The sequence below is a fragment of the Seriola lalandi genome, unplaced genomic scaffold, assembly GCF_002814215.2.
Source record: "Seriola lalandi dorsalis isolate HSWRI2012SDOR001 ecotype SW California unplaced genomic scaffold, Sedor1 jcf7180002054476, whole genome shotgun sequence".
NCBI lineage: Eukaryota > Metazoa > Chordata > Actinopteri > Carangiformes > Carangidae > Seriola > Seriola lalandi.
In genome coordinates this window covers 2452081-2479778 of record NW_019525029.1, presented here as the reverse complement: position 1 = coordinate 2479778, position 27698 = coordinate 2452081, and the positions used below count along the sequence as shown (strand labels likewise).

Genomic DNA, 27698 nt, shown 5'->3' with positions numbered 1-27698 from the left:
TCCAACAGCTTGTCCCACACACACATGAACACACACACACACACAAACACGCACACGGCTCTGCCTGGCTTGTACGCTTCATTGCAGTGTCAGGTAGGGTCTCTGCCTGTAGAGCAGAAGGGCTCAGGCTGGATTCCTTGCCTCTTTGGCTCTAGTTTCTTGCATGGTGGGTTATGCCTTGATGGGGCTTGTGGTTAGTCTCGGGGTCTATGTGTGTGTACAGCTGGCTTAGGGCAGAATTTGGACTTCTGCCTTTAATTCCCAAAACACATTCCTTTTCGAATGGCTTTTCCAGTCAGTTATTTTCTATGGCATGAAACAGAAGACAGCCACACTGATTGTGTCTCCTCCAAGGCTTCTGTTTTCTTTCATCAAAGCCTGGAAGCGCCGGGAGACAGAGAATGACAGCATAAGAGAGTACAGTTGTAGTCCTTGGCTTGCTGTCTTGTATCACATGGTGGTTTTCCACTGTGAAAAAGATACTCAGAACTTTTATATGTGGTGTTTATCAAGCGCTCAGGAATGGAGTGTGTCCTCACGGGGAAGAATGGATGGTTTACTCCTTCACATATTTTCTACTCAGCAGGGAAGTATGTCAGCAATGTTTTTTCCAGAGCTGGATCTGTGTTTGTACTTAACAGGTTCTTCATACCATTTGAGTTAAGATGGTGGAGTCTGAGTTTGTTTTTTTGTTTTTTAATGACATAAAATGTGGCAGAGCAGGAGACAGGGAATACTGGAATGTGCTGGAGCTCTCTGCCTGACAGAGAGCAAACGCAATGCTACGTGAAAGTAAGCCTATGAAATATTTGCTCAACAGTGGCATTTACAGGATAATGTTAACAGTGAAACAGCGGGATAAGTAGTGTCACAAATTTAAGGAACTGACTTAGTGTCAGCTAAACTGTGATATCTATCCTCAGTTTGCTAATATTAGCTGACATTAGCGACCTGGTGACACCAGAATAAATAAGACTGTCTCAGCAAAACCCCTGAATGTTCTGGACTGAGCAAGGGAGCTTTGTATTGCTTAAGATTTTAACTTTCATTTAAAAGAGGAAGAATTAAATAATTTTTTTTTGTTGTTCTCTGGTTTTAAAGCTTTTGTGGTATGTTAAGATACTTCTCTCTGCAATGAAGTTAACAAAGCAGGCCACATGTAGCAGAAAATTGTCATGGTAACTGTTGAAGCTGTTTAAGTTTAAGTTGATAATAAATCAGTTAGTGGTTTGACAGACTTTTTAGTTTTGATGGTGTCATAATCAGTATATCGTCACTGGTTACAGCTTCATGTACTGTATATGAAGAGCTGCTTGCGTTTCAGTTTTTCATGTCATTTTAAATGTGACGCAGTTTTTTTGCAATAAATAAATAAACAATGAATCTAGGGACTGGATTGGACCCGATTAAGTGGTTTGGGTATCGGCCATGACAAACCCGATTCACGTCAAGTACAGTGTTCTTGTTAATGCCATTATGAAATTGTGTTTCTTTTACTTCTCTTAAGTACCATGACAAACCCTGGCCATTTTGTCTTACATGAAAATGATTCCAGTGCGGACTATACAGTGTCGTGTTCAGTTTTTAAAAGAGAGCGTTGGTTTGGGCTGAGTGTAAAGAAAGATAGGATCAGAGCATCTCTAGATGAAACATTACAATAATCTTCACAGCTTCAACATGCAAGTTAATGTGATTTAAATGGTAAAAAAAAAGCCAGTTTTCCTGTATTTTTTGTAATTTTTTTTCTTGCCTTCTCAAACTTAATAATCTCTTTTGTGGTTATTTTTTTATTAATTACTGATTGATTACTAATCTTGAGAAAAAAAATAAAAATAAAAGTCTCAACACAAAGTCCAGCTTGTTGATTCCAAAGCTTTCGCCCGCATCTCGGGGGTCTTCCTCAGCAGGTGGAATTGCACTGTTGTCATGGAGATGGTCTCTATCAGAGGCTACAGACCATACTTGAACACAGACAGATGTTACAATCCACCCACCCATATACAAGCACCTGTTATCACATGATGAAAGTAACATTCTTATGTCATGGGATAACAAGGAAACCATCTCCATGATAACTGCGTAACACTATCACCCGAGGAAGGCCATGAAATGTGGTTGAAAGCTTTGGAAACAAAACAGAACAAAAAACATACGACAACATACACCCCTCCTGCAGTTTAATAGTTCTCTGTAAGTTGCATTCAAAACATTTCTATGTTTTTCTGTTACATTTCTTCTTTCTTTCTCTCTCTCTACCACCATAAATAGCGCTGATGGCTAGAAGGGAATGTTGCCATGGTGACACAGTGCTATGGCAGCCGGTAATTATTCTGGCTTAAGTGCCAGCGGAGACACACACACATGAGCTGGCCCACTGTGGCAGATAGTGACACCTGGACTTCAGCCACTCAGACGGAACCGGATGAAGAATTTTTCAGGAAAAAAAAGAAAAAAAAAGGCCGCATTTTTTAATCACATGTGGACAAACTAAAATGTGGGAATATGGATCGAAATATAATAGCGTGAAAGTGTATATTCACCTTTACGTACAACACTGGTGTAACGGGAAATGTTCAGAGGTTTGAGGGCAAGATTCATACGATTATAGACCGATGGATGATTGGGTGTGTACAAGACATCATGTGTGGTGTGATATGATACAGAGATGATGTCACCTGGTTGCATGGACCAACTGGTCAATAAAGTGGATATTGTGTGTATCCTGTGTAGAAGAAACATTGGAGACAATCTCATAGACACTGCACATGGGTGAAGTGTGTGTGAGCAGAGAGTGTGTGTGTGTGTGCGTGCGGCCGAGAGGTTGCAGACAGCCTGTTGTCCAATATGTTTTTTGATATGGTCATTAAAAAACAAGAGCATAATCACAGTTCCCTCACCACTCTCCCACTCCCACACTAGCACAGCTTACTTCCAGGCATAGACACACACACACACACACACTTGTAGTCCACACCCTCACAGAGCAACACCATCCACCAAGGATAATATTCAGCTCAGTGCTTTTTTTATTTCCGCCAAGCAGTAATCCCCCCCTCCCCTTATCTGCTCTCTTCCAGGCGAGGCCAACCTGACTAATCATCCGAGGTGTCAAGGTAAGGTTGTGTTTGCCTCTCACCATCCACTCACACTGATAGCAACATGAGCCCCGGTGTATTTTTCATCCAGGAAAACACAACACGGCGTTCTGACAAAAACAGGAATTCCTCAGTGGCCTTTTGAAGGAGAAGTTAAAATTGTCTTCTTCAGCCTCATCTGGTTTGCCACAAAACTTCCTCGCTGCTAGAAGACGGAGGGCGCTTCCCCAACTCCCACAATCCCCAGTCACATTAGCATAGGCGAAGCAGACAGACACAATGGAGTTTTTTCACCACCGGCACAGAATTACACATTTTCTGCACACTCACACACGTACACACACATCGCTCCAGAACAGCAGTTTGGCTCGTGCGTACGCCAGGAGAAAACAGACAAGGGAAGATGGATTGTCATATTTTTGTCACCGATCCCTGCCAGGTCTGCTGTAGCTGTCTCTTCTGCTGATTGAGAGGAGAAGGGCGTGTGGATAGATAGCCAGAGAGAAACCATTCCTGACTTTGTGCTCCCTGTCAGTCATGTAGTGCGTCACCTTCTCTTTCTGATCACCTTTTCACTCCTGCTCCAAATCCCTCCATCTCTGTCACAGTCACCGCAATGCCTAAAGTCCTGACATACCCCCTTTACAAGCAGCACGCGCACACACACACACACACACACACACACACACACACACACACACACACACACACAGCAGGATGCAAACCTGCCACTCCACATTTATCTGGTTGGAGTTTATTTTTTTTTAGGCTCAGAGACGCACACAATCTCATCCCTGCCACTACCTCCACCCTCCATGACTCACCCCCCGTAACACCACACGGCCTCCATAAATCACCTTTCATAACATCAGGGCCTCCATCAGTTTGGTGAAACCCAACTTTGGCTGTTAGACGGGGACGTGATGAGGTTGCTTATGCTGTGGGCCGAGCCCAGACACCAGTTGTGGAGTCTCTGGTGTGAGGGCCACTGCAGCAGACTGAGGCAGATGACTGTCTGCAGTGCAGTCTGACGCCGCTCTGTGCTGCCACCTGCTGGCCACATGTGATCACAGGCTGCGGCCGAGCTGCCGGTGAATGATATGATGACCAAAACCAGCAATTGCCTGCGTAGCCAGAGCCTGATAAAGCTCATTTCTCTGTTCCCTGGGACTCCACTGACACCACACCATTGAACAGGATCAGTTTGATTATTCATTATTGTTTCATTATACGGGTTTTTACTGGTGTCGGACTAAAATAATCACATTGTTACTCATAGTAGAACTGAAAATACCAAGTGTCTGTGATGAAGCAGCTGCATTAAAATCAACTCATTTCAGTTTGTTTGCTTGACAGATCAAGTGTAGTTTGAACAGTTCGTCTGACTGTATCTTTCAATAAACTGTCTTTATCCTCCACCAACAGTAGTCATTTAGGAAATGATGAAAAACACACAGATTCTTCCACTACATATTTAATCTCACTGTAAGGTACTATGATATGCGGTTTTCCACAAACTCCATTTGTTCAAAGCTGGAAGTAATGATCCAACAACATGATGATTTTTGGTCAATTATTTCATTTAATTTCCATGTTTTCTGTTTGATATTTATTTGAAATGACAAATTTCTTTCTTTCTATCTTTCTTTCTTTCTTGTGTTTCCTTAGCCGGTACCTGTCCGATGTCTTCTCCTCCCACAGTGTGATGCGTCATGGCTCCGGTGCTGAGTGGAGTGTGGTGGGGGCCGGAGGCGGGTGTCGTCGGGTCGGGGGCAGCAGCTGCTACTGGGGTCGCGTCGTGGCTGGGGAGTGAGCAGCTGGTCCTGGTCGTCACCCTCAGCACCCTCACTGCCCTGCTGCTGGTCTCTGTGCTGTTGCTGCTGTGTGCTAGCTGCCAGGGGTAAGCACCATCTCACACACACACACACACACACACACACACACACACACACACACACACACACACACTAATGACCTATATAATTGTTGTTCTAGGAAACACTCCCATATCTAGAAGAGGTCACAAAAGGCTGACGTGTGTTATGATAACAGTTTCCTGGTTTTACGTAATGATACATCCTGCTGTGCAGACTATCTAAACAGAATCTACTCTTGCTGGAAATGCCAGCTGAGCATGAGAGTGTTGAAAATAGCAGAAATACCTGAGAGGACGTTCTTGGCAACAGTAATTATAGGTACAAGAATGAGGAACGGTGCCCCTGAGTATAGTAAGGAATGACCTCAGGGGTGTTTTGGCATTAATATGTTTATTGTGTGTGCTGTCAAAAAGGAATTGTCCACAAAGTGTAACACATACTTTAATATATGAGTATAGAGAATATAAGAATTTACAGATATACAAAACGAGAGATCACTCATATAGTTTCTGCGAGAGATGGCACTGCAGAGAGAAAGCTTTAGTGGCCGTCAGCACAAACACAGAAACAAGTCTTTGCTCAGTCTCTCTGTCCTGCTCAACTACTCAGAGTATAACAGAGATTTTAATGTCATCTTGTGAAACACAGTGCGGTCTATGGGTATTTGGACAGCTTTGTTTTAGCTCTGTCCTCCAGTCCATCGGATTTTGAATGAAACAATGACAATGCTAACGAGACACCAACTTCCTGCTTTGATTAGAAGGGGAAGAAATTAAATCCAAACATCCACATCTGATGCTGCATGACGAAACTATTGATACCTCTAAGAGTAAAAGTAGAGCTTTAATGTCCCTGAGAACCAATTTGACTCACACATAGGCCGCAGTTAATAAATAATACATGTAAAAAAAAAAAAAAAGTAGTGAACACAGGTACGCACTAATGTAATCCAATACAACAGCCCTACCATAACATCTATCTTTATGAAGCTCTTAATGCTAAGTTGTTGGTGACATTTTTGGAAATGTGTAAATTCAATCATGTATTTACTATTGACATCTTGGATAAGGAGGTGTGCTACTGTCCTTCCATTTTACACACACGAGGGGACAGAATATTAGAAACACCTCTGAATAAAACTATGACGTCAACGCTAAAACATAAAATGTCAACAAGAACTGAACGCTAAAGGGATCATAAAAGAAAATTGCTTTTCAACGTCATCGTTTCGTTTGAGATCTGGTGTGCTGAAGAACACAGGAATAACAATCAGTATCCACTTTTATATTTATCTCTGTTCTCTCATCTCTCAACTCCTCTGGTTTTTTAGGCAGAAGAAAGCAGCCAATGGACAGCCAGCTGGAGACCATGACAACCTGATGAATGGAGTGAGTCAGACTTCTAGGTTTATCTTCCTTGCAGTAGGCTGGATCAAGCATAAGCTACATTTCTGAAGAGGAATTAAAGGAATATTTTGAAGGGATACTGAAACACCTCACAGATGGCGGCTCTGATGAAAAGGCTGCAGCTGAAAAATGATTTTCTAAAATCGTGATTAGGTTTCCAGTTCTGCTCGTTATGTTTGTCATGTGTTTTTGTGAGTGTGCGCGTGTTATCAATGTGACGCAAAGTGTGTTTTGAGTCAGCTTGCCGCACAGTGTGTCAAGCAGATGATTAATTACACCCACACATGCACACATGCACAGTCTCTAAACAAAGGGAGAGATGGACAAGGTCGGGGGTTGGTGTCGTCTTGGGACTGTGGGAAACTCGAGGAACAAGAAACTGTCAATTCCAGCAGTGGGAAAATAAATAATTTAATATGAATTCATAAAAAAAAGAAAAAAAAGAAGGTTTACTCAGACTTGTTCTCTTGTTCAAACAGAAGCACCCACGTAGTGTTACAGATGGAAGCACACAGTGACGTACAGTCTTCATTACTCCCAGCATGGGAGTCATGTGATGTGTCTGTAATCAGGCTGTGTAATCACTGGTGAACGAGGCTGTGGATAGAGCTGCCACATTGGCTGCATGCCTGAATAACGTGCACACTCGCACAAGTCTCCATCCTGATGTCCCATGATACACAGACACACACTTACACACACATTCTTTCACATTTGCCTCCTAACCCACTCCCATACCACAGGAACATACACAAAGAAACATGGCCTCCCTGCACTCCTCCTGACTGACAGCCTGCACTTGTTCGCAAGATTGTTCCTAAATTGCAGCCGGTTGCAGATGGGGAAGTGGTTATTCCTGCTAAGAGAGCACTTGTGGGAAATTCCACTGGCCTTTATTGTTCAGTTTTGTTTTACATTAGTAACATAGTGTGTGTTTCTTTTTTTTTTTTTAAGATCACTGAAAAGAAAGAATGAAACTAAATTCAGGAAAGCCGAAACACAACGGGCACAACAATGTGAAAAAAAATCCGTATTTATAGAGTTGACCTTTGCACTCTGTAGATATGTAGTACTCATAAAGTGTACATGTCCTCTTGAGCATCGTTTCATGGACATAGATAGTAATAACCAACTCCCATAATACAGATGATTCAGTAACCAAGCAACATTTAAATGTGACAAATGCCTGGCTTACACAGACTAAGTGACATCCACTCACTCTTTTATTCTGTCACTCCCTCTGGGGCTTTGTGTGTTTGTGTGTGTGTGTGTGTGTGTGTGTGTGTGTGTGTGTGTCAGCCTACATGCCTCACTATGCACACACATATCCCTCTGAGCCTTTTTGCATTTGATGGATATCTTCACCCTAACCTTTACGCAGTAGCACAATTGCGGGGTGGTCAGACTGTTTCAGGAGGGACCCATTTAAATGATGAACCATGTCACAGCCTGACAGGTTAAATGGGGGTCTTCGTCTTTGTGGATGAGTAGATTGGCTCTTCCTCGCTCACCCACAATCAGTCTGACTGTCTGTCTGTGGCCACATCCTAACACCTCTCACGCCGCCTCTTCATTCACACACGCATTCAACATATGTTAACTTTTTTTTTTAACCTTAAAGGTGAATGTAACCTAAATGAAGCGTCTCATTCGGTCCTTACCCAGACGCATTATAACACCACATTTCATGTCTTTGACTGTGACGCTCATTTTGGATCCTGAAGAAGTAAAGAAGGAATTTTCCACCTTCGTCGAGAAAACTGAAACAAAAGAAAAACATTAGAGATACTTTGGTCATAAAATAGTTAAAGATTACATCATAGTCACCAACAGTTTTGACAGTAGATGACCACTAGGTGGGGTTGTGGAGCTTCTAATACACAACCTCACTGCTCACACAGGAGGAAAACAACAAACCTAAACAAAGAGAATCTTGACTTACACCAGAGGATATGTTTTCACAGTCATTTCTAAGCTGTTAGTAATGAGTGACAGAGTTGCCTATAGAAAGAAGACGGTTAATGTTTAAATCAGACGGTGATAAATCCTGCGTCAATACGGCAGGTGCAGAGCACATCCTGTGTTAATTAGTGTAGTGTCTTTTCAGTGAGTATTATTTGGAGTTGATGAGAGTGTTGATTTGAGTGTTTGCTCGCTTGTAGAGCTGATTCCACTTTGATCAAACCCACGGTGTGGATTTTTGCACTATCACAGTTTAATTAGAGCTGCAGAATTTGCCATGTGATTTAGCGAATAGGGAAACAGCTGGAGGGCATGGACTCGGTGTTAAAAAAAAATCTGCTGAAGTGTCCTTGAGCAACACTGAATCCCTGCCAGTTTCAGGGTTATTGCTCTGTAGCTCTGACTTTCCCGCACAGGGAGGCAAGGTAAAATAGGGAGGAAAATATCCTTGTGGCTACCCATAAAACATCATGTTCTGTGGTTTGAGTCATTTTTTTATTTGACTCTGTCATGTTGCCCTCTTCTGTTAAACTGTTTTCTTCAGTGTTTCATAATAATGAATCAACATGGCATTAAGAAGATGAAATTAGAAGTATTTATAAGAGGAGAACACAAACCCATCTACTGAGATGAGGATAAGCAGCAGCGTATCTTCATTAGGCATAAGTCATTTAACAGTTTTGTTTTTCACACTTGCAGAAATTACGCACTTGCATAAATCTTTAGATGTCTTTTCTTGGTGGATAAAAATGCACTCAATGCATATAATTAATCATGCATAGCATACTGATAATGAGCTTAAAGTAATTAGTAATGTGGTTAGAAAAGCAAAGAAAAGCAGGGGAGTGAGAAAACTGTAATCAGTGCTGCAAATATGAGAGTTGTGTTCCCCAAAATCCTGAAACCCCTGAAAGTAATGTCCCTTTTGGAGACATTACTGAAGGCTTTTGGATTGCACAGAGGTGTGAAAGTCATCTACCCTGTGCAAGCTGACAAGTGCAGATGTATTTCTTGGTGTGTGATGTAATTGAAAAAAAACAAAGACTGGATTGTTCATGTGCCTTCGTTTTGTCAGGCTCACAGCCTGTGAGTTGAGAACCCAGAGGTGACTAACATCTTGTCCTTTGTCGCGCAGGTGTCAGAGAGAGAGACGATCAGCCAATCAGTAGACAGTCCAGCAACTGATATGGCTGTCAGCACCTCGCACAATGGTCCTTTAACCAGCGGTACAAGTAAGCAAAGATAGTTAGCTTAGCTCAGCATGTCATGTCCTCACTGTCCGTGTAGTTAGCTGTTGTATCTGCACCATTTGGTTTCAATATTAGAGTCATAGCTACACATGTACATGATGATGATAAGAAGAAGATTTGCGTGGCAGCTGTTGTTATTCAACATTTTTGACCTCAGCTGATGTTTTGTTATGAGCATATCTATGTAATGTTCTTAGTCATAGAGATAAGTAATTTTACCTGGATGGGTGCTTATCATTAATAAATAACAGGAAACTGGAAATAGTAATAGATCTAGGGTCATGAGATCTGTAGTCATCAAAAGGGAAAATAATGACTCACAGCAAAACTAATCTGAAGTAAATGTTAAACATTCATCTTGTTCTCATGAAACGAGAAGCTGTTATCTCACTCTGACTCTCCTTTTTTCTCTGTTCCACTAGTCCTCACAGACACACAGGACACCAGTCCCCATCCGTCAGAGGAGCTGCTTTCCAGCCAATCAGAGCTCAGGTCCTCCAAGTGTCCTCAGGACCGCGAGCTTCCCAGCATCCCTCCCAACAATGCCCTTATCGGGGACGGACCCCCAGCCTCAGGGGACAGCACCTATGAGGTCAATGTTTAAAGTCACCTCACAGCAGCAGAATCACGTTTTTACTTGCACTCAGCTTGAACGTGGCATTAGAGGAGATTAGAGCTTTGATTGGTTGGCCGGTTGACTGAGTGATTGATTGGATGATCGATTGAGCTTAGGGTGAAAATACAGACAGAAAATTTTAATTTTCCACAAGAGGTTGATGGATTGTTTGAGTTTTCAGCTAGAAAACAGAAGCATTAAATATATGTAGCTCATTTAAAGCATATTAAAGAATCTGATGTTTGCATCTGTTGTCCAGGTGGTGAAGGAGATCGCAGTGGCGTCACGTGACGTCAGCGTTGAAGACTCCCTGTACGAGACGGTCAAGGAGCTCAAAGACCCCCCCGTGCAGCTTGGCCTCCCCAACGGTACCATCCAGCTGAGCCCCGACGAACCTCCCCATCATCCCCCTGCCCTCCTCAACGGCCACCTCAGCCCCTGCACACCTGAGCGAGGGCCCCTGTGCGCAGGTGTGGAGTATGCCTCTGTTGACCTGAATAAGAAGAGCCGTCACAGTGCTGACATGGAGGCCAAAAGGCGCTCTGATAATGCCGCCATGCCTTCTCACAAGCCTCTGGAGGAACCAGAGGAGGACTTACCTCCCCCAGTACCAGAGAAAGTTCTGGATGAAAACGACAACCAGCCGGTGGTGATGAATGGGCTGGCGGGGGCTGGGCTGCACAATGGAGAGGTGAGGATGGTGTGTGTGCGTGTGTATGTGTATGTGTGGTCTCACACCTGTAGATCTTCAAAGCAGTTTAATTCCTAAACTGGCCCTTCTTCTCTTCTCTGATTAGTATGACACAGCACTAAGTTGGTTGGTTTGACATGATAACTGATGACCAACAAAACCAAAAGCCATTTTAGTTCATTCCCACCAGGTTAAAACAATTTTCCAGTTGGCCCTTCATATGCTCATATAAGTGAAGCCTTTTCCTGTTTAATGTAACACCCATAACACTTGCTAGTTACCAACTGGAAATGGCAAGAGTTAACATTAGCTCACTAAAATGTTCAGCAATTAGCTAGCTACAGTGAAAACCAGAACTTATCTCATATGCCTACAGTACATATTAACATTTTGGCCTTCACTGCTGTCATATGTCATAACATTAATTATTTTTAAGGAACAGTAGCATGATTTCTGCATAAATATTAGCATGCTAGCTGTCTAGTGGGCTAATGGTAAAAGTCACCTCTTCACTGGCTTTTCAAAGAAATTAAAAAATGACTCTAAACTTAATTAGCATTTGTATCAATGCTATCTTTAATGTTTTGATAAAAAATCATCAATTGAGAGTGTTTTAGCAGCATTTCTGGATCTTTTCAGATACTTCAACATCAGTCACGTGATTGATCCTCCTTCGTACATTCTTAGTGCCAACTGGTGTTTTGCAGGTTGAACAGAAACAACACATTTAACACCATTAATGCATAAAAGTCAAATCAAGCATACACAAAACTTGTTAACTTTTCAGAGTACATATCATTTATTCTAATATCTCAGTAGGTATCAACATCTTTTTAAGTTATTCCCTTATAAACTTGAGGTGGGTCATCTCCTTGGGAAGAGACAGAGACAATGGAGAACAAAGAAAAAGGGAGATGTATCTCCCACACATTATCATCTGCTAAGCTGCAAGCTCAGTGCTGCTTTAGGGAGAGTGACAGACCGAGGGGAGAAATTCAAGAGGGAGAGAAAGAGAAAACAGTGTAGGAGTGAGGGGAGGAGAAGAGAATGAAGATGGGAGCTGGAGAGGGAAGAGGAGGAGAGAGTAATAGATGAAACAGAGATAGTGACAGAGAGATGATGGGAGATTGACTCAAAAAAAAAACGCTGAAAGGACCGGGAGGCATGAAGGGTGAGGGAGAGAGAGAAAGTCAGGAGTGAGAGACCGTGAGTGAATGGGGGGGGCGACCCAGCGGCATACAAATGAAGCCATCTGTAGTGGAGAGGAGTGTATCGAAAAGAAAGAAGGGTGATAAAGAAGAAACATTATTAAGGAAAGGAAAAGGGCTGAGAGATGGATGTGTAAAAGAGCAGAGAATAAAGAGGAGTAAAAGAAAGAAGAGAACAGTTAACTAAAGGAGTGTGGAGGTGAAAAGGAGAGAAGAAGAGTAGTTGAGTGGTATGTGTTGAACAGAGTAGAGCTGCTGCTGCTGCTGCTGCTGCTCTCAGCATGCTGTCTTCCACATGCAGAGATCCATTGCAGACACGCAAACACACACACACACATATACACACACACATACACAGACACACACACAAACAAACCAACAAACTAACACACACTCAGAGCTCGCAACGAATTGCATCAGACTGATGGAAGCTGACAAGCGCACGAACATAAACACCACATTGTCAATCTGCCACAAAGCTGCGTGAAGTGGCAACTGTTCTTCTTTTCTACATTCCTCCCTTAAGTTCTGTTCATATTTGCTTCTTCCCCTTCTCTTATTTTAAAGGATAATTATGCTTTATGTAACTTTCTGCTCTCCTCTCATTTTTACCCATGCAACTGGCATGGCTCTAAAGACGGCAGTGTTGGTCCATCAAACACTTTGGTCCAGACTGAAATATCTCAACAACCACATGGATTGATGTTAAGTTTGACACAGATACTCATGGTGCCCAGAGGGTGAATGCCAAAGTTCAACACTTTGTGGATCGCCTGACTTTTTCTCTAGCATTAGCTTGAAGTTGAAAGTTTAGTTTTTTAAGTGAAATGTTTCGAAAACTTTTGGGTGGACTGCCATCAGTTATAGTTAGTTAGTTAATATTCATGTCCCCTTCGCCTTTGTTGATCTTTTCACTTTCCACTTTTGTCATTGTGTGTGTGTGTGTGTGTGTGTGTGTGTGTGTGTGTGTGTGTGTGTGTATGTGTGAGCGTGCTGATGGTAACATATATCTCAAAGCACTGCTGTGCCTAAGTATCCTTATGGAGCTGCTAACATGGCTGTATCATCCCGCTGTTGGCTGTCATCCCAGATGTAGTTAAGAAGTTACCCAAACTACGGTTGTAAGTATTCATCACAATGTACAGACTGTACAAACAGTCAGTTTTGACCTACAGGTCTTGCTGTAGTTGTGCGTGCACAGTTTTCTGGTACATTGAGGGATTATTACCGCAGATATATTCACTGTTGGTTTTACCTTCAAGCACAGCGTTTTAGATCATCTGTCTGGCGGATTGTCTGCCTGCTTCTTTTTTTATCCTGGCAGACCTCGTTGTCGTAATGATGCTATATATGTTCCCAGATCTCAGCTTGAGTGAGGACGCTGTTACCTTCACCAGAACTATTCAAAGAAGACCTATGTTGTTATAAAGCAGAATTATCCTATAACATACTCCGTCCTCTTGGTTTCCTTTGTTCATCTCCTCCACCTCTCCTTATTTCTCTTCTCTTCGTTTAGTCTCATCTCCCTGTTCTTTTGTCTCTGGTGTTGTAGCCAATTAGTTAATCACTGTAGCTCATGTGGGCAGCAGGCGAGTCGAGGCCTCATCTGACCCCTGTATCCATGATGAAATCTTGATCTGCTGAGCTACAATATCTGCTGAAAAGTGTATTCATTTATATATGCACCCACATGGTGTGTGTAGTCAGCATTAATTCTGTTATTTCACCCCCCCACCCCCCTTATTACACACACACACACACACACACACACACACACACACACACACACACAAACACACACAAACCGAGATGTGTGTGTTTACATATATTCTGCTACACATAGACTCCCTGGGGCTGATTTAAGGTTAACCCTGAATGTTCCCGGCTCCCTGTGGTTTATGCCCGTGTATGACCAGGAGCCGTCGGTGATTTGTCTTGTCAGACCAAGTGTGTGTATGTGTGTCTGAGCGTAGTGAGCGCCAGCTGGCCACCATCACTATGACAGTTAGTCTGGCTTCATGATGGATGATATGGGCTACAGAGCTACATCTCCATCTCTCTCTCTCCTTCTCTCACACACACACACACACACACACACACACATATGTATATATATATATCAGTATACAGTCATCTTGCGCATATACACTGGGGTGCTTGTATGTAAATGCCTGAGAGGAATCTCCTCCAGTGGCAGCTAGGTAAGTGCTGCTCACACACACATACACACACATGCACACACAGAGGCAGGTTTTCTCATATACACACATTTTTCCATACGAACATCTGGTTTGTAGTTTAACATTTCACTGCAGACACACACACACAAACACTCACACAGTCGTTTTGTGACCTTTTATTCACAGTTTCTCTGATCCTGTGCAGTTGTACAGTTATTGAACCGTCATAAACAGCAGTAACACTTGTTTGCAGTCATTTGGCTGCGTGTCGCCTGTGGGCTTTTCATATGAGGTGCAGGAAATGAATTTGACCCAGCCAATGGGCCACTGGGATATACACTGGGGACATGGTGCTGGTAAACTGCGATATTTAGCTTGTCAGCAGCAGTGTTGTGCTGCCTGTCGGAACCGGGAATCACTATTGTTAGATAGAGGATTTCAGTTTGTAATATATCTACATGTGTAAGTGTGTGTTTGAATTTGTGTTGATATGGTTTATATAGTTTGCACATCATCTACAACTTGTTTGGATTTCAGCATATGCAAGACAGGAAACACAGATAATCTGAGTTGAGATATTAATACTGATTTACATGTGCCTATGTCAACATGCACGTCAGCTCAGCTGACACACTGACACCTGAGCTGCCCATCTTCTAAGGCGACTGTAATCAGCTTACTGTCATACTTGTGTGTCCTGCATGTCATTGTATCTCCTACGCACACATAAACACGTTGCTATAATCTTCTCTCACACACGCAAATACATTACATCTCATTGTAGCACGTCAGAATATTGAAAACAAACACCCTGTCCACATGCTGATATAGGTCTTGATATAATTTTGATATGCATTAAATACATTTTCTCAGACTCGAATTTAATTCCATATGCATCAAACCCAGGTGGTGATTGCTGAGTATGTGACTGACTAGAATAAAATTGCACTGATACTTGAAATTAAAAGAACAAGTATTGTGAAACATATGCAGAGGTGCAGTGACTGGGTCAAATGCTTTATATGAAGTCTCCCTTTAGGTCACTCTGCCTAATTGGTTGGCTAATTAAAGCGATATGAAAAAGGCATCAGCTGCACTGTAGAGTGTGTGTCGGATCTATAAATGTAATCATGTCTCCAAACATGCGTTATCCATAAAGTAATCATATTGATTAACACTCTTTGAGGAAAATAGCAAAGAAACATGTATCCACATGAAAGTACTATGACACACAGCGGGGGCGGACGGTTTGATGTATGATCTCTGTGGGCAGTTTTTCATTTAGTATAGAAGTGTAACTTGTGTGGTAATGTGCCCTTGACAGCCACCAGGCACTATAGCTCAACAAGTGAACAGCTTTCCCTTTCCTTTTTTCAAATGCATCAGCATTAACCTTGGTACCTCCAACCAAGGACGTTATGAATCTGAATTTATTCCTTTTATCAAGTCAGAAAAGAACACAAAAAGCAATGTTTTCCTCTTAGAGATGTGCATAAAATTTTCACATACTATGAACTATTTAGTCAACGCTGGCAGGGGTATTGAGGTTCTTGTTAGACTCCTTAGGTGTTTGGCACTGCTGTCAGATGTGCTTTGTTGATTTATGGCTCCCTCATCGATCATAAAGCGGAGTGGACAGAGGCTGTGCACAAAAACATCACACTCTCTGTCACCGCTTATTGACTTTCACTCAATAATTTTCTTAATGAATGGGTGGTTATAAACAACATTAGCTTTACATGTATCGCAGCCGAAAACGGCAAATGCAGAGCCTGTTTGTCTCCCACTGCTAGTTTACAAGTTCACTTTATTGATCGCTTACCAAGCTCTCTCTTAAGACATACACAGAGATTCTCCACTGGTGTTTATGTTTTTGAGAACTGATCAATAGTTTGCCAGCATGTTTTAGTGATGCACATCAATAAGAACTGCCACCATACCTTAATTGCATTTCCCTCAAAGTTTTTGTTCCTGTGTTACAGCTTGCTGCTTTTGTTGATAAGAGAAACTGTTTAAAGATTGATGCTTTTAATTTTTACAACAGGAGGATGCCACCAAATTCTTCAAAATAAAACCATATGACGACCATTCAAATGTTCCTAACAGCCGCTTTTAGTTGAAGCTTTGGGAGTGTTTTAAACATCTGATTCTGCACTCTTTTCTTTTCATACACAGGCTGCCATATCTAAATCTATCTTTTTGTTCTTTTTTCCTCCAGTTACACTCCCCTCTGTCTCCTGCACCAAGGTTCGAAAACCACATTCTATCAGACAATGAGGTAAGTGTGTGTTAAGCTCCCTTATTCCCCAAACTGTCTTTTCCAGTCCCGAGACAGCAGCACTTTACACTGTGAATGCCAAAGCTCCAAGTACCGGAAAGATAAAAAAAGAAAAGAAAAAAAAAAGAACAGTGGAAACTGGTAGACTAGTCACAGAACATCAGACAATACGCTATGAGGGAAAAACCCTGCAGGGGTCTTTTGATATGAACGCATCGGTGACTGTTTCTTTTTGTGTTCTCATTCCTGTTATCTCATTAAATGTAGTTGCATTCACCACAATTTTAAACAATAACCCAAACAAGGGCAACTCACATGAACAGTGTCTCCTCTGTGTCCCTCAGTCAGCCGTGTACTCTACAGTCAACAAAACAAACTGTGACGATGCTGTGAACGAGGAAGACAAAGAGCACGACTACAGCAGCATCGCAGAGATCAAAGGCCTGGTCCCGGCCTCTTCCTCCAGTGACCTCTACGCCACTGTCCGAGATATCTACGCCCAGCCAGACGAGCCCCAGATGGAGGAAGACCCAAACTTGGACAGCACAGATCCCGGCTACGAAACCATCCGCATCCCAAAAACTAGTAGCTCGGGTGAAGACCACAGGGCTGGGCTGGGAGCAGAGGGGTCAGACACTGCCAAAGCAGAGCCTGACTATGAGAGCGTCGGAGAGCTGGGTCTGAGCCGGGAAACGTCCCGCCTCTGAGTTTTTCTCCCGTCATCATCTTCATTTGTGGCGGTCTTGGTAGAAGCTTCCTATCTGAGTTCCTGCAGTGCTTTGAACCTGCTACCAAGCATGCTTTTGGTGCATGACTTGGGGAAAACAGCAGAAAACGGCTCACCACACCGCATCCATCATCAATGCATGAGTGTCCTTTTTACAGCTTGGGTACGTTTCATCATATCTGAACTTTTAATTTATCACCCAGGGTCAATGTCATCGGTACTGTTAGTCCTACAAGTAAATGAACTGTAGTACCTCAGTGACTTGGCATTAATCATGTGGAAGATTGCACTTTGGATCATCATTAAATTCCTCTTTTTCATCTCTGCTGACAATGCATATCATGAACACTTGATTGTGAAAACAGTATAGAATAAATATTGAATATTTTATCACAAACACACGCAGCATTTCAAGGGTTAGCTGAAGACACAATCTGTGCCTGTGATACAAAAAAAATACCAAGAATTCAGTGCCATATACTCATGAAATCCATGCACTTACTGTACATATGAAGGTTAGATTATTTGTATGCCCCATCTGCAGCTGCTAGTGAGTTTCTAGCTTCTTCCAGGTAACTCAGTGTCATGTTTTATTGAGATGTCATGGTGTATATCTAGGCTGTTCCTTGTCAGGTTGGCAAAGCCTCCACTGCGCGTTCTCTGCTTGAAATTCCTGTGAATGGGATCTTGGCATAGAAAGCAAAATCCAGTCTTATCTGTGACCAAATAGTTAATCAAGACAAACATTGCATTTGATAGATGATAGATGGGATCGAATATAAATGATGACTCTTGGCCTGCTGCATACATGTCCTTATGTTGAGACTGATCACTGCAAAGGTGTGGGTTCAACGTGTTACAGGTCAGGAGATATGAAAGCAGTCATCTTTGGAACCAAAATGGAAATAAGAGCTTAGAGAAACTGGTCAAGCTTGCGGTTTCACACGGTTTAATGGATTTTTTTTTTTTTTTTTTTTTTTTTTGACGTTTTACAGTCCATGTCAACAATTTTTTGTGAAATTCATATTTATTTGAAGATGCATATTGTTGTGTAATTGTGAAATGTTACCAAGTATGTCTGTGAGAGAAAAGTAAAATAGGGTTTTATAGAAGTTTCTAGCATTTTTATCAAAAATGAAAGTGAGTTGTGAGATAATGACAGTTGTAAAGGTACGCTTTCCCCTGACTTTTTCATTGTTCAAAAAAAATACATATGACGAGACCATATTTTCTTTTTTTTTGTTATTTTACAAAGGGGTCAAAACCAATTCAAAAGACTTGTAATGTGACAAAGTGACACACAAACTTGTATTATGAATGCAAATGTTATAGATCAAATGTATTTTTTTGGTTGTCATGCTTTTTGAGCCTACTCTTGGTACAGTATACAGTCTTCAGTTGGCATTCTGGATTATTTTAAAGCACAATATAATGGTACTGCATTTATATACAGCTTATCAAAAGCATCATTACAAATCAGTTAGATCTCTGCACAATTTGAATATCTAATGCTTTTTGACTTACTAGTAGCACTCTGAAGAAAAACATATCTGTCTGTTTGTAGCTTGTACTGACGACATGCCAACCAAGGCTTGTATATAGTTAGAGCACTATTTTAAACTGTTATTCGCTGGAAGTTTTATGTAAGCATTTACTTATTTGTACAATGGTCAGAGTGATATTATTTTAGGATAAGTCTGTTAAGAGCACTGATTATACTGTATGTCTGCCTTGTTTTAAGGAAAACTGAAACCCTGTTGTCCAATGGCTTTTGCCTTGTAATGTAAAATTGTCAAAATGCTTTTGAGTTCTGAGAAGTAGTAACCAATCACATGTCAGAAATATGGTACAATGTTTTGGTACGTGCATTTTAAGAAACAGTAATTGTGGTACTTTTATTTAAAAAAAAACAAACAAAACATAATTATTCTCTAAATACTGTTGTTTGATGTTTATTTTCAAATTAACAGGGCCAATGTTTTCTCGCTGTAAATATATCTTTCACTGCTACAGTATCTCCCCGCTTTTGCAGAACAATTGGTGTCATCTGCTTCCACCGACATCAACATATTCCAGCATTAGAGTATCTCCAGCCTTAGTTCATGTTTCATTAGACATGCAGGAGCTTGTTGGTGGTTCAGACAAACAGAGGCAGCCCTCGCTGGCTGGTATTAGATTCATAAATGATATCAGTCATTTGAAATGCTGTTATATCTCTCGGCAACGCTACTGTGAAAGAGGTTTTTAAATGTAATCCGCTCCTAGTATTTTTTGAATGAAGATGTGGAAGTGAAGCCCTCAAAAAAATTATGTTAATTTCTGCAAAGAGGTAATTATCAGTGTTATTTACACTCCCACATGACCCTTTGAGTACATTGTTCCTACCGAGAGACATGGTTGTGTATCAGGGTGGTGCCATCATTTAGATAAAATGGTGTTCACAGAACGCTATAAATGTCCTCTAAGGAAATGATCTGCCAAAAGGGGATGCGTTAGTGCCAAATCTAATCAGGGCAACACACACACATTGTTAATAGATACTTACCTAAAATCACATTCTCTCTTGCTGTCTTGGTCATATAAACATGCCCATTCCCCTTCAGGGAATAGGGGTGTTGCGGGGGTTCAGAGATGCTCCTTCACTGCCTCTCCTTCAGCTCCACTACTCCTATAATGAGACCATTTGCCCCCCCCCCCCCCCCATACAAACCAGCAGACAACTCTATGGTGACACCCGCTTTTGATCACGGGGCAAAGCCTGTTTTGGCAGTTATGGCCACATCTGTTACTCCACTCTGTCCGGTTTCCATTCTCTGCATGTAAATATTTTATGACATGAATTGTTCTATTAAAAAATATATATAATAAATTGTGTCATTGTGTCTTTTTATTCACTGGGGTGCTGTCATGTAGAAAGATTATAAGCTGCATATGATTTTGTAAAAAACATTATGTTTGACATAAATTAGGCCATTTGTCACATATATTCGCACCACACTGGCTGATAATAACATTGTCTTCTGGTAAACTTGATTTATCAAAGTACAGTGAACTTGTTAATCAAGAGGGATATGCTTATCAGATTGGCTATCTTTTTTTTTCTCAGAGAGCAGCAACTTGTGACACATTGTGTGATCACACTTTAGGTTTCTTTTTTAGGAGCTAAGCCACTTGACTGCTGTTATGTGCAGTGTTATAAAGAGGAGCATAGAATAAGGAACCATATAGCTGCTGAATCATTGTGATTAGCCTGTGACATTATATTATGGTATCACTGTAATTCTGGTAAGGTTGACCTAGGTTCACCCTTATAAATTAGCATTTTCATACATATTTATCTTGGTATTTGCATAACATGCATCTTAATTCAGCATTGTTTGTCCAAATTATCTAATGGGGCTTAGATTTGATTGGCTCTTGCCTGGACAATTGCATGGTGTGCAGGGTTGATGTTGGAGCATGTTCACCCCAGAGCCTTTAGAAGAGAAAAACTAGCATGTTTAAGTTATGAAAAACCCATACGAAATTAAATAACCTGTTGTGTTTACATTCACAAAAACAAACCAGTGCAGTCTATTGCTTTCATTTTAGAACCAGATCATTTAGAAATCCGATTGCACCTGAAAAGTAGGCTACATACCCTGTAACAACTTATTTATAGTATAAAACCTGTCTGTCTGGTAGAAGTTTTCCCTTCCATAGACTAAATTCCCTGCTATACCCTCTCCCTTCTCGTTTCCACTCCATCCTTGCGTCATTGTTTTGAATGGAGCATCCTCCCGGCTTGCGTTACCTTCAGTCGAGGAGAAGGGGGAGCGGTGGGGGCTTGTGGAGGCGTGTGCTTTGCAGACCAATTGCAGCCCGCCTAGGCCGCCGGACCGCACATGTTTACAGGCAGCATTCCGCCGGTAGAGGTTGTGCTCGGTCGGAGCCACGCGCGGACTGGATACCGCAGGAGACGGAGCTGGAGTCACCTAACGGTCGTATTTTTAGCCGTTTTCAACATCTACGGTGGGATGACGATGCATAGGGTCAAGTGAAGTGAAATTATTCGACGTATTTACTTTCATTCTTCTATGTCCAAGTCGTTTTTATCGCGAATACGCCGACAGTTTGTTAAATCGTGTACAAATGTCATTTCGGTTCCTGAATCTGAAGTTAGCCCGTGTTTTCCCGCCCTCTCCTGAGCTCGCAGGGAGCAGTGGGGAAAACAAACAGGTCGAACGGAGGAAGAGAGGTAGCCGGTTGGATGTAGAGGTTGTTTAGCGGCGAATGAATCGTTTTCATGTTGTTGGCATTTGTCGGTGCTATTTCAGAGTTCTCCTTCAGTTTTCGTTGATTTTGAATGCGGTGCATTTAGGACGCTGTTTGGAGTTTTCGCCCTCCGAGTATGTTGCCGCTTTCTAACATTTTGTCAGGGCTGTTGGAGCGCGTAGTCTACCCGCTGCGGTTTTGTGTTTTTCTCGACGTTGTTTACCGGTTGTAATTCGACGTTTAAGGATTTAAATTCACCGGTTCGCCGGCCCCAACTTGAGTGAGACACTTTAAGACATGCATACGAGGCGTTTAGTGAAACGGTCGATCCTCGGCAGCCGCGTTTATGCGCCGAGTCCGACCGGGGACGGTGCCCCGGTGACAGGAGTGGTCCAGGCTGTCAAGCAGGAAAACAGAGACGTTTCGGCCGCGGGAACCCGGCGCAGCGTCTACACCGTGCTCATGCAAGACGGGAGCCTCAAGGAGTTCTCCGAGGAGGAGATAGCCGCTGGGTTCAACCACACTGCAACCAAAGGACCGCTGAAATTCAGCCTGAAGGTGTGTGTGTGTGTGTGCGTGTGTAAGAGAGAGCGTGTAAGGCGCCCGGCCGGCAGGCAGCGCTTCACTGTTTTTGTTGTGCGGTGTTTTGCAGCGTTTAACCGCTTCCTGCACGGAGCGGATTTAACAGTGCCACCGCTGCCGCTGCTTCTCCTGCTGATGGCAAATTTAACCAGCTGGGACAAACCAGCGTCGCTCAGAATAGCTGTAATACAGATTTGGTTGCATATTGCATCAAATAGCGGGTTGTCATGACATTTGGCGACATTAGATATATGGGACAAAGGGCTTGATAGGGCCTGCGCAATGTTTATGTGGGCTAGTGGGTGGGTAAGCCGAGGCAAACAAACACGCTGTGACTGCAGCGTTTGGACTGATGGAAAGATCTGGTCCGACGTTTTTGCACATTGGCTTTTGTGATTACGTTTATGATAGATAATTTGTGCATCATGCCTTTAGTTACACATTTGCACTCAGAACGTGTTTTGGACATTTTCAATCGTAGGTGATGCAGCTTGACATCAAGCTGATTAGTCAATTGCTTTTTGTGAAATCATTTGCACAACAAGGCTTTTATTGTTTAACAAAGGTTTAAAATAGTTCGTGTGGCCTTCTTGTGGCATTAGAGGCAGAATAGAAAGTTTCGATGATGTCCAAAATTGTGGTCGTGATATGGGCCCAATTAGCAGTGACCCAATTGCCTTCACATCCACGTTGTATGCTTTTGGTGTCACATGGCCTCAAATAAAGATTTTGTGAGGAAGAGAAGCTAACGCAGCCCTTGGATAAAAACATAGTTTCTGGCATAGGGGAAGTGTATGTGTGTGTGTGTATATGTGTGTGTGTGTGTGTGTGTATATATGCGTGTGTGTATGTGTGTGTGTGTGTGTGTTTTTCTGTCCTTTTTATAGTGAGGGAGTGACTGAGGAATGCATGTGACTGAATAACGGCTTGTTTATGGTCTGATTTTGATGGTGTGGTTTTGTGCCTCCTTGCATACTTGTATGTGTGTTGTGCTTTGATATGTTATTGATAAAGTTACTTACAGGCTGCAATCTTATTTGTTATAAAAATATATTTTTCATAATGTTTGGCTATTGTTTGTTACCACACACATATTTCAAATTTCACACATGTAGATGTGAGATATAGAGTTGGTGTATATTTAAAGATACAGCAGCAACACTCAAACTCAACTCCACTGTCCAAAATGCTTGTAATCTTAAAGTTGTAAACCGTTATTTAAAACTTCACACAGACATGTCAAATCATAACTTAGTGGAATGCAACAGCACTACGTGGAGACCTCTCAGAGCTTTTAGTGATTGGGGATGCAGTATAAACTTTGGTCGTCTTGTTTTGCATTTGAACATTTTGTGTATGCAGTGCTGCACTACACAAAAGCTGTTGCACAATACTGTTACAGTCAGCGGTGCAGACTGGAGTAGTGCAGCTGAGGCTGAGAGCGTGGTCCCGTCAGCACAATGGTCAAGTCTCTTTCAGCACGACTCAATTCCTGCTGTGGTCGAAAACAAGCCATAAAATGAGGAGGAGGGGTCTGGTGTGTGTGTGTGTGTGTGTGTGTGTGTGTGTGTGTGTGTGTGTGTGTGTGTGTGTGTGTGTGTGTGTGTGTGTGTGTGAGTTTGTGTGTGTAAGTTTGTGCGTGTGCATACATTTATATGTCTGTGTTGCTTTTTTTGTGCATGAGTGTGTAATAGCATAGATGTTCTTTCTCCCACATGTACATTTGTATGTTTAATGAGTGAGAGCTGACTACTATACATTTTGGAGTGGGGGTTGTTTGTGAGCGTATACTGCCCCATTTGAGTTGCAGCTGTACAGCCAACAAAGCTGGCTCCCCCAGGTTGGCAACGGGTGGCATGCTCCAAAGAAGCTGGATGCTTGGCTCATTGCCCGGTATGGCAAACGATTCCCCCTATTCTTGGGTAGGGGGTGGGGGCATCAGGATGCCACTTGTTGACTTGTTGGTTTGTTCAAGTGTGTGTTGTTTGCGTGTGAGTAGTGTTACAAAGGTTTCTCACTGCTAGTAAAGAGGCATTACTTGTTTTTGTTTTGCTGGCGCTTTTGTTGTCCACGCTGTTGTTCACGTTGCTCGTATGCAGACGTGGGATTCAGTGAAGCAAGCTTGTTGACAGGAGCTGAGTGACTCTTTGTTCTGAAGCTGCAATTCCAGGCAGACCGGCGTCGGCTGTCCTCATTGGTTGACTGAGCAGCATGAGCGTGAAGCACAGTGACCACAGGGTCAAGTCTGGATGCTGCTGCTGCCACTGCAATGGTGTATGAGTAATTCTTTAGGGTAATGGAGGTGTATATGTTCAACTATGTGTTATGTGTGCTATGAACACACAAACACAGCTTTAACACACAGATTTCAAATCCCTTTTTCCTTAATCTTGTGCTTGTGTGTGTCCTTCAAAAGTATTTCTGTCTTGGAAAATGACTCTGCAGAACTTCTTCTTTTTCACGCAAAAGAGACAAAGTTAGGGCAGAATATCTAATTGTGGTTTTTCTGACCAGTATTGCAACTGCAATTTCAATGATGATCATTTTCTAACCTTCAGGCCTGTGTATTGAACAAGATATGTTTGTACCAAGTATCATCACAAATCTATTCAGAAAAGTAAACTTATATGTGAATTAGCAAATTTTTCATTAGCAATACCTACACCAGTTTAGCCCAAGTTTAGTAACATGTTGCATTGGTAGTATACTTGACATTAACCGTATTTAAATATAATCAGGACTTGACAACATTAGTGTCTGGTAGTTTGGGTAATTCATGGAATTTTGTTTAAGTTATGTTTAAAATTGCAACTTTCATGGCTTGAAAGTGACACTTTCTCCAACTGCAGCGTTGATATAAAAGCAATTAGTTGTTCAGCTCTAGACTAACTCATGTTATATAGGAAAATCTTATGTTATATTGTGTCGATGCAGTGTTAAACTATCAATTAATCATTAATATTTTTATTCATGATCATATCCACTAGATGATCCAATGCAGATACTTCCAAGGGACAAAGGACCACATGAGCTAAAAGACAAAGTCTGTTGGTATTTTATGACATTCGGTCCAGTTCTGGGATCAAATTTATGGTCCATGTCAGCTTTGCTTTATTATGAACTTTGACCCATAAAGGTATGAGAATCTTTAAACTATTGCTCAAAGCAAGTAAATTATAAGTTTCTCAGAGTGTGCTTGTGTGTGGGAGAGAGGAGAATGAGAGATAAAGAAAGGGGGGATATCAACTACATTTGGGGTATTTGTTCTGTTCATGTGTGCACACACTCACACACACACACACGCACACACACACACACACACACACACATAGACACCAGCTTTGACACATGCAACTCACATTTCACAACCGATTTGGTATGCTTCACAATTTCCTGGCTCCATGAAATGCCATCATTCATAAGCCTGGTGAAAGGAAGGAATTGCCGTTGGTTTTATCCGAGAGGTACACTCGTCATACACACAACACCTAATCTTCCCCGAGCCTGTGTAATCCATCTTGTTGTTTTACTCAAGTCTGTGTTTTCACAGAGCGTTTTGCGCACCACTGAGCGTTCATGCAACCAGCCTCTGTCATGAGCGGTACTCGATACTCATTTCTCGTGTTTTTCTTTTACCTCATTAATCTAAGTGAATTGTTCTGTTGGTGTTTGTGTTTGTGTTTGTGTGTGTGTGTGTGTGTTTGTGTTTGTGTGTGTGTGCGTGTGTGTGTGAGTTATTGAGTCAGGTGCCATTGCCTTTTCCACAGTCAAGCCTAATCGTGTTACAGTGCTTTGAGATAATGATCTAGATCACACACTCACACATAGAAACACACACACTGGCCAGCCTGTCATAGCCATCAACGCTCCATTGGCGTGGGCAGCCGTGTGTGTCACTCTGGCTGTGTTTTGGCCTTTTCTCAGTGTGTTTCTAAGAGCCTGATGGCTTTAGTTACCTACAGAGATGTGTGTGTGTGTGTGTGTGTGTGTGTGTGTGTGTGTGTGTATGTGTGTTGGTGTGTGCGTAGGTGCATGCAGGTATTCATGTGCAGAAGCATGCTGTTCGTTGCTGTTGTGTAAGAGAAGAGATGATGTTGGGCTGTTTTTTTTTTTCTTTTTCTTTTTTTTTTTCTTTTTTATACATTGCTACAGGTAGGCGTTTTTAGAGTATTGTGATGGGAAAATGATTTATTTTGTGATTATGTGTAAGTAAGTAGTTTACGATGGTAAGTGTGTTGTCTTGTGTAATGTAATCTTTCTGTATGCAGTATTTTTGCATGTTTATTTGTGTTTGGGAGTGTTGTTACATGTGATTTTCAGGGCAGAAGAACCGTCTGTGTGTGTATTATATGGATTGACTGTCTGACCAGAGAAGTTTACTTGAAGGGCTGAAACTCTCTAACATGAGAGACAAGACTGGACGCTAGGAAGATGTTTCCTAGCGTCCAGTCTTCTTCTTCCTCGCCTTTCTTGGTGTATTGCTGCGCTTCTTTGTGTGTTACTGCACAAACTGTCCATCAATGGAATAGCACTGTATGTGTTGCATGTTGTGTATCGCAGCACCTGTGTACTAATGCACAATCCAAACAAAATGGCGTCCCACCAATAAAAAACATTTCTGCCTAGTATAGCTGCACAGTATACAAAAAAAATCATATTGGGATTATTTTGGCAGATACTGCGATTGCGATTTCAGTTGGAATGGTTGTTTTTGCATTTCATTTTCACAGAACAAAATATAAAAATGATGATGATGTGATTTTTGTTGGCTCTTGTACCAAACAAACATGTTTGGAGAATACAATTTGCAGGCTGGGGCGTTTCTGTAGCACCACAACGCTGATGGTGCTAACAATACACAACAATGTTGTGACACTTTTTACCTTTATCAAAATAATTGCAGCTCCTGCGATTTGGATATAGCACTTAGCTAATTAGCTATTTCAATTTTAATTATATTTCAAATAATTGTGCAGCCCTACTGCCTAGTAACATTAGTCGTCAAAAGCTCCACAGGGTGCCTTTAAGTAATGGAGAGATGAGCCCTCCTGTAATGTCCCGTGTCCTTAGTGACACTTGTGGCACATAATTGGTAATAGGAATGATTTTATCAGTTTCTAAAGTTTTTAAACTTCTACGTTTTGAACAAATACCACCATCAAGAAAGGTCTTTATATGCAGTGTATAAGTGATTTTTGTTCATGGAAAGGCAGTTTTGGAGAATTCTCAACAGTGTCTTGTGATTGTCAGTTTAAAAAACCTCATCATTAAAATTGCTACAGGAAAAATAGAAAATAGGGTTGTTTTATAACTGACCACTGCACATTTTAGGTTAATCTATTTTGGAAAGGCTTTTTTAGGTGCAAAAGGCTCAATTTATTTTTCTTCTCTACCATATTTGGACCATGTACTCCTTCATTTGAAAAGTGTAAACATGAAACTTTGGGTTTCAGGATTTCAACAGCCAGATCCAGAGCCCAGAGCCTGGCTTGCCTAACTGATGTTGTGCTGAAAAACTGTTTCAGTTTATAATTGTTTCCATGCACCGTAATATGTCTGTGTATTTGGGCAA

General features: G+C 41.8%; 2 protein-coding genes across 5 annotated transcripts in view; both read left to right on the top strand.

Annotated features, from left to right (window-relative positions):
• Window positions 1-20159, top strand: part of pag1 (phosphoprotein membrane anchor with glycosphingolipid microdomains 1) — a 50895-nt gene extending 30736 nt beyond the window's left edge. For 2 of the 3 annotated variants that reach the window (XM_023412280.2, XM_087175616.1), the window contains 8 exons: window positions 3078-3113; window positions 4764-4995; window positions 6303-6360; window positions 9476-9572; window positions 10013-10182; window positions 10466-10897; window positions 16504-16563; window positions 16908-20159. In XM_023412280.2, coding sequence (XP_023268048.1) covers window positions 4808-4995; window positions 6303-6360; window positions 9476-9572; window positions 10013-10182; window positions 10466-10897; window positions 16504-16563; window positions 16908-17270 — 1368 coding nt within the window. In that variant the 5' untranslated portion in view covers window positions 3078-3113; window positions 4764-4807 and the 3' untranslated portion in view covers window positions 17271-20159. The remainder of the gene's footprint in view (window positions 1-3077; window positions 3114-4763; window positions 4996-6302; window positions 6361-9475; window positions 9573-10012; window positions 10183-10465; window positions 10898-16503; window positions 16564-16907) is intronic. The other variant, XM_087175617.1, reaches the window with a different exon arrangement.
• Window positions 20160-21231: 1072 nt separating this feature from the next.
• znf704 (zinc finger protein 704) overlaps window positions 21232-27698 on the top strand; it is a 49367-nt gene continuing 42900 nt past the window's right edge. Inside the window, exon 1 of one of the 2 annotated variants that reach the window (XM_087175615.1) lies at window positions 21232-22102. In XM_087175615.1, the coding sequence (XP_087031741.1) occupies window positions 21842-22102 (261 nt within the window). In that variant the 5' untranslated portion in view covers window positions 21232-21841. The remainder of the gene's footprint in view (window positions 22103-27698) is intronic. The other variant, XM_023412074.2, reaches the window with a different exon arrangement.